The sequence below is a fragment of the Chondrus crispus genome, genomic scaffold (assembly GCF_000350225.1).
Source record: "Chondrus crispus Stackhouse genomic scaffold, scaffold_460, whole genome shotgun sequence".
Classification (NCBI taxonomy): Eukaryota; Rhodophyta; class Florideophyceae; order Gigartinales; family Gigartinaceae; genus Chondrus; species Chondrus crispus.
Window position 1 is genome coordinate 10,051 of NW_005179371.1, and position 6,915 is coordinate 16,965.

Consider the following 6,915-nt stretch of genomic DNA (forward strand, 5'->3'; position numbering starts at 1 on the left):
CCAAAGTCGTGCCGGCCGTCATCGTCATTGTCATCATCCTCTTCGTCGCCGTCGTCGCATATTTGTGGTGGAAGAGGAGGAGACAACAGGTCTTCGTCGACGGCATCCTCGGCGAGGGCGGCGGCTCCAACCCGCGCGACTTCAACGACCCGCTATGATTCGTTGCCTGCCCGCCCGCCCGCCCGCCCGCCCGCCCGCCCGTCCGGCCGCTCCCCCCGACTCTCCCGCCCATCGCAGCGCGCAGCGCCTCGCTCCGATTTTCAATTAAACTCTGCCCGCTCTTTCCCGACGCAGCAACACTTCTGCTCCGCTCCACCCTCGCCTCCGCTGTTGCCGAAACCCTGCCGCGCCCAGCCATTTGTCCTGTTGTGCACGTCAGGCGGCAACGATGTGGAAGGAAAGCACCTCGTCGGCCGAACTGTAAGTGCTGTAGGTGGACCGGTGTCCCGCCCGGGAGACTAGCCAGCGGGACGGATACCGGTACACGTGTGAGGCTGCTGAAGGGGCAATGACTTCGCTTGAGAGCTCTTCAGAGCATGCCTGTTTCTGGGATGTCTTCGCAACCAAATGCGTTGGGGAATCGGGTTTTGTAGAGACTTAGCAATCCATGTTGATCATCTTGTCCTGGATTTGCGTCCTGCTTTGTGGAGACTTACAAAAATAAAGCTTATCTTGTCCTGACCTTCTTGTCCTTCCATCATTCCATCCCGACGGAACGCGGCGGATGCTTGGAGCTATTGAATGGCGAACGAGAGCAGTGATTCTCCTCCTGATCTTTTTAGTCGTAGTTCTGGGAAAAAAAAAGAAACACCCCTCACGCTCCCCCTCCAGTCGGACAAAGACAGAAAGCCGAAAATAGCAAAACTGTTCACAACTTGACAAACGGGCAAAAAGAGTTGGAGCATTAGCTCGTGCCGGGAATTGAACCCGGATCTCTTCGGTGACAGCGAAATATACAGCGGCTATGTTAACCATTATACTACACGAACGCTATTTGCTCTGTGATACAGACGTAAAAATCGATATAATTTATTTCATACGAACATCCATGATCCACTGATCTAAAATCGGTGATCTAATGTTGGCCCTTTTTGATCCAAAGCGTAATCATCAAGAAGCGGATTACTAAGCTGTACAGTACCCTTGGTACTGTTCCTTGCCATCAGTTACCTCTGCACTCTGCACGTCGGGGCAGGCCCTCAATTCGATTGTCAATTCGGCACGAGCTGTCCTCATTCAAAGCGACAACATGCTACTTACAGTAGTTGTGCAAGCCGAACAGATTGCACTTTTGCGTCAGGTCGCTCCGCCAACATCCTGATGAAAAGGACAACTCAATTTCCGCCCCCTCAAACTGATTCACGTCGTCACCTTGCGTCTCCCTTGAAAGACCCCCTTCCCATCCATCCTTCCCATCCATCCTTCCCATCTATCGCTTGTCCTGCATCCCGTGCGTCTGTCCGTACTCTCGTCTTACTAGAGCAAACACCCGAGTCTTGAATTCCACACTCCAGCTCAACTGCGTGTACCACCTCTCATAGAGTCTACAGACCGCGTAGGGCCTTGAACAAAAGGGCCATGTACATCCGCATCACCTCTACGGATCCTGCCAAACCCCATTCCGACTCATATTACTTCCACACCCTCACTATACCAACCTATGAAAACCTTGACGAAAGGTGCGCGCACTCTTGATGAGCAATGAACAAAGCCTGTTACAACATTCACGATTGTCACGAGTGAATAATATTCGGCTCTAATCACTTTAGGCCCAACATCTCACGATATTGGTACCTGCACGTTCATCTACGGTGCCATGGCTCATGATCGTCATACTCAGACCAGTACGAAGCAATGAACGCTTTTCGTTTGACTGCAGGGCCTTTAGCTCACCTTATCTTTCCCAGCATTTGCTGATCTCGGAAATTGGGGAGCACAGAGTAGAGCTGGAAGAATAGACCGAGAGTGCAAGCGTTCCTACTCATTTCTTGACTCCACTATGCCAAGAAAGGACCAAGACACGGGTTTTAGAGCACGAGAGATTGACTAACAGTGCTGCTTTTCTCTCTTCTTTCCGCGCTTTCATCCTAGACAGTGACCGCGTGATGAGATCTGCAGCCGTAACCATGTAGTCATCGCTCTGAAATGGGGGACTCCTATGCCCCTTGCATACTCTTGTAAAACCCGCCTGATTTCTCGCCCCGCGAATATCACTTTTTTCAGCATCTTGATTTCACCGAAAATCGCCATAATGCGCAGCTCACAGAACACAAGCCATTTCACAGAACAAGATCCGTCCCTCTCCACCTCGTCGCGATGTCCGCAACTCGCTACCTCTCCCGCGGCTTCCGCACCTTGGCCTATACCCGTCGCCGCTTCGCATCTGCCCCCAAAGCCGCCGAGGCTGCCGCGGAAGCCCAACCTGACCCCAAAGTGGAGAGCATCTTGGGCTTGCGCATCGACTCTAACACAGTCCCCGAAAATGTCATCCGGGCGCTTTCACTAGAAAATGCGAGCCGATCGGAGGCACGTCGCCTGCGGAAAATAAGGCTTATAGAGACCTTTAGAAGGTCGGAAAGCGATACTGGTTCGCCAGAAGTGCAGAGTACGTTGTGGAGCAATTTCTGAGATGCCCGTGGTTCCGGGCTTGTGCATAGCGACTGATCAAGTGAGTCTGTTTTGTTGTGTTTTCCATTTCGAGCGTAGTTGCTATTCTTACCGATCGCATCAAGGACCTTACGGGACATGTGCAACAACATAAGCAGGATAAGATGAACATGAGAAGTCTGGTCATGCTCGTGCACAAGCGACGACGGCTGATGAAGTATTTATTGCGTGAAACTCCAGGTATGTTACCAGTCTCTCTGCGTTTCCACCGTAGTCGTGCGCGTTACTGCTTCCCGGATTTGCCTGCGTTTTCTAACTGTTGCGGCTGCACAATTCTTGCGTGATGCGATCAACAGAGCGCTACGTCGCCATCGTCAAAGCTCTCTCTTTGCGACCTTCTTCGGTGTTTAGCAAGGATGTTCCCCTCGGAGCAAAGAAAGCCCCTACCCCAAAGTTGAATTGAGTTTGAACAACTCTTGGTTATCCAAGTTTGAAATTTGCTCGAGGATTGGTTCTCTTTCACCCTTCCTAGCATGTGAATCGCTACTGTCAAAGAGGCTGTTTGCACAATCACCGGTTTTCAAGTGTATCGAATAGATAAAGACGTCGGAGGGTCTAGAATCACATTCTTCCCGAACGGCACGCATCGCGTGAGGACGAACCGACTTCGCACGTGAGATTTCTGGATCGGCTTGCGTTCTAGCGCTGGGCGTTATTCTGCAAGGCTGTCTGGGACGCCAGCAGTTGAGCGTTTCAATTTCTCACGTTGCGTGAGAATATCTTCGAGATATCGTTTTATCATGAAGCAATTGAGTAACGCTCCGCTGCGATAGACATCGTTGCTGTGCATCTGCACGCAACGCATGTATACGAATTTGTGAAGGAGAGGGAAGGCATGTGGGGTCCATGCAGAAGCGATCCGCATGAAAACACTTGCGCCATAATTAATTAGTTCTCAAACGCGCCACGCTCTTCTATGTCGACGCTACCTCTGTGCCCTCCGAGCCGCCAACACCGTTACGATCCACTTGTCGCCGGCTCCATCATCGGCAGGCGTCCCCATCGCAGCAGCCCCGACCTCCTCCTCATCCCCATATTCCTCAATCGTCCTTGAATCTTCTCCATCCACCTCATCTCTTTCCCCCCTCCGCCACGGCACCCATCGCCATCTCCTTGAAGGAGCCTCAGGATCTGCCCGTTCCGCCAGCGACAAGATCTCCTTCCCCGTAGCTCCATGCCCATCTGGCAATTTCAGGAAGTCCGCCTCGTCATAACTCCACCTCCCGGGCGCCATCTCCTCCGAAAGCCTCCGCTCCCAGTCCTCCTGCTTGGCGCTACCCAGCGGCGCGTACCGAGTGCCTTCAAACAGCGCCATCCCAAACGGCCCGCTCGCCTCGTTCTTGTTCACGGCGCGCCTCCTCCGCATGACCCCAGCCGCCACCACTTCCAGAAGCACGCCTCCGACCATGGCGACCGCGGCCACGATAACAAAGACGATCCCCATGACGCGAAAGCTGTCCTCGCCGTGGCACTCGGCCGCCCACACCTCCATCTGGCCGAGCGTCTCATTCCCGGCATGATATGCGACGGCCTCGCCCCTATTGGTGGCGGCCGAGTCCAGCAGCTCGAAACCCTTGATCATGAACGGCAGCGCGGAGAAGATGTCGGTAAACACGATGTAGCACAGCATGGCAAACGTGTTTAAGTCAGCCAAAAAGGCAACCGGGAAGAGTGTCATGACTATCGGTAGCGCCAAGATCGCAATATTCGACAAGGTAACGGCATCCTTCGCCTGATCGACAGCGATGGCGTTCAGCCGCAACGCCTCCGTGAGCGCGGGGTTCTCATCAAAAACCATGACAGACACGGACGCCAACCCTGGTATGCCGCCAAACCTGGCAATAATCGTCGTCGCGTTCTCGACCGGCCCGCCGCCATACCTGACATGCGGCAAGCGCAGCGCGTCACTCCAGTCGCGCGGGATATACTCATCCACAAACTGCCGTTCATAATCCGGCATGAACGCATCAACAGGGTTATTTGTAACCCCCGCGCGCAGAAACCATGTCCCCATCTTCCTATACGCGAACAGATTATCGGACGTGCACGTCTGCCCCGAACGTCTCAAGTCCCAATCACGCAGCGGTACAGCGCCTCTAGTCCAGTTTTTTGCGTCGTCACTGCGGTCCGGCAGCTGCGGGATGTTGCGCTGCGCCTGGAACAGCGCGTCCTTCGCGTCGACAATAGTTTCCTTCACGGCGTGGCCAAAATCCGCGCGGTCCACCGCACGCTTTACGGCGTCGTCGTTCAGCACGACGCGCGTATCGCATGAGTTCGACAAGTCGCCCACCTGGCGCACCCGGATGTGGTTGTGCGTCGCGCGCACCCACGTCACCGACAGGTTCAGGTTGCACGCGTCCGATGCGTTCGCGGCCTTGCGGCCGTCGACGATGGAGGCGAGCATATCGAAGAGCCGGAAGGCCGGGAGGATGCGTGCTTGCAGGGAAGGGGAAGCCCGGATGGCGGATGTGACGGGGGCCGAAGTGGAGAGCGAGAAATGCCGGCCAACGTGCACGCCGTCAGAGATAGCGGACACGTCGAACGGCTGCTCGAGGGCGCGGGCGAGGGGGAGAAGGGAGAGGAGCGTGAGTAGATGCGCAAGGGGCATGGCGGGGCGTAGAGGGAATGTGAGAGGGTCGGGGCAAGAGGGAAGCGATAGGGAGCGGAGGCGAGTGGTTACATCGGGGTGCAGCCGCGGGCGCCGTGATATGAGGGGGTGGGAATGGCGAGGACGGGTGTGGAAGGAAGTAGAAAAGCAAACTGGCAGAGTAGGGGCTCACCCGAGGCAGGAGGCGGCGGACAAGACAAGGCGGTATGTCCTGGGCGCGGCGGCCAATGGATTTGCACACCCCCAAGCAGCGGCCAATAGGTTTGCATTCCACCAAGCGCCGGCCAATCGGCGCGGCGCACGCGGCACAGGCGGTGGACTGCTCTTGGAGAGGCGCGGGAGGAAGTCTCGTGCCCGTGCGGACTTGTTGCACGCCGTGGATCGTCCACTCTCCCTTACTTGACGATCGCGCCAGTGCACGCAACCTCACCCGCTCCCTATGCCCGTGTGGCATGTAGGCATGCGTCCCGCGCCGTTCACTGAAGGTTATGCCCCACGATCAGGCCCCGCAGGACGGCTCTAAGCACATAACGTGCGCCGGCCGTTCAAAATCTCGATCACAATCATTGCTGTACCGACTTTGGAACGTCTCCCCGTCCAAATCTCATCAACTTTCCGCGTAAAGCTTCCTGAGATGCCACTTGCCACGCGCCCCACTTCCTCGACCCCGGCCCCCCATCGTTGGCGACGCACTCTGCTCCCCGCACGTGCCAGCCCTCGCGGTATCTCTCGGCGGACCAATAACCGCCTCCCCCCCTCCGCGAGTTTTCTTCGTCTGAATACTCGCCGCCCAGATACTCCTCATCCTTGCATCTCCCGCCGTCCCTCTCCCCCGCGGGTGCGGTCCACCCACACCGGTCACCAAACCGGATCCACCTCTCCCCGGCTCTCCCCTTCTCAACACTCCCCTTCTCTGCCCACTCCTCCTCATAGTGCTCGTCCTCGAACAGCAACGCCGCCCCAAACGGCCCTACCGTCTCGCCCTCGCCCAGCCTCCCCTCCACCAGCTTGCGCCGCCGCTGCTTTATCATGCGCGACGCCACCAGCTCCAGCACCAGCCCTGTACCCATGGCGGCGACGGCCACGCAAATAAACGCGATGCCCAGCGATCGGAACGACCGGTCCGCTTGGCACTCTACGGCCCACACCTCGAGCAGCCCGAGCTCCGCGGTCCCCATGTGGAACGCGACTGTCTCCCCCCGCCGCGCGGATCCAGTGTGCAGCAGCTCCACCCCCTTGATGAGGAACGGGAGCGAGGCGAGCAGGTCCGTGAACACAATGTAAAGAAGCGTCGCGCACGAGTTTAGGTCCGCCACAAACGCGACCGGGATTAGGCTCATCGCCATCGGCAGCGCGAGGATGGCGACGTTCGACCCCGTGATCGCGTCGGTCGCCTGGTCCACGGCGACCTCATTCAGGCGCATCGCCTCCTTGAGCGCGGGGTTCTCATCTACGCCCATCGGCACGAACGCGAACGGCGCAACACCCCCCGCCACGCGCAGCGTGGTAGTCCCGTTGGCTTCCGCCCCTCCGTCGGGCCAGCTCTCGCGGCGCACGCTGAGGGCGTCGTCTTCCAAGTCACGCGGCACAAACTCCTCGACGAAAGCGCGCTCGGCGTCCGGCACTAAAGCTCGCGCGGC

At 57.2% G+C, this 6,915-nt stretch overlaps 2 protein-coding genes across 2 annotated transcripts; one reads left to right on the plus strand and one right to left on the minus strand.

Annotated features, from left to right (window-relative positions):
• Nucleotides 1-2,316: 2,316 nt before the first annotated feature.
• On the plus strand, nucleotides 2,317-3,070 carry CHC_T00000172001 (hypothetical protein). The gene is made up of 3 exons (XM_005719145.1): nucleotides 2,317-2,605; nucleotides 2,707-2,847; nucleotides 2,964-3,070. The coding sequence occupies exons 1-3, from the start codon at nucleotides 2,317-2,319 to the stop codon at nucleotides 3,068-3,070; spliced, it is 537 nt and encodes a 178-aa protein (XP_005719202.1).
• Nucleotides 3,071-3,087: 17 nt separating this feature from the next.
• CHC_T00000173001 (hypothetical protein) lies at nucleotides 3,088-5,071 on the minus strand. Its single transcript, XM_005719146.1, has 4 exons — nucleotides 5,003-5,071; nucleotides 3,623-4,858; nucleotides 3,155-3,332; nucleotides 3,088-3,107 (listed from the first exon to the last, which is right to left on the minus strand). The coding sequence occupies exons 1-4, from the start codon at nucleotides 5,069-5,071 to the stop codon at nucleotides 3,088-3,090; spliced, it is 1,503 nt and encodes a 500-aa protein (XP_005719203.1).
• Nucleotides 5,072-6,915: the final 1,844 nt, after the last annotated feature.

Coding starts and splice junctions, on each gene's coding strand:
- CHC_T00000172001 (XM_005719145.1), top strand. CDS start 2,317: ATGTCCGCAACTCGCTACCTCTCCCGCGGCTTCCGCACCTTGGCCTAT. Junction 2,606..2,706: donor TGGTTCGCCAGAAGTGCAGA/GTACGTTGTGGA, acceptor TTTCGAGCGTAG/TTGCTATTCTTACCGATCGC. Junction 2,848..2,963: donor TTTATTGCGTGAAACTCCAG/GTATGTTACCAG, acceptor TGCGATCAACAG/AGCGCTACGTCGCCATCGTC.
- CHC_T00000173001 (XM_005719146.1), bottom strand. CDS start 5,071: ATGCTCGCCTCCATCGTCGACGGCCGCAAGGCCGCGAACGCATCGGAC. Junction 4,859..5,002: donor CGTGCAACCTGAACCTGTCG/GTGACGTGGGTG, acceptor CACGCCGTGAAG/GAAACTATTGTCGACGCGAA. Junction 3,333..3,622: donor GCGACAAGTGGATCGTAACG/GTGTTGGCGGCT, acceptor CGTCCCAGACAG/CCTTGCAGAATAACGCCCAG.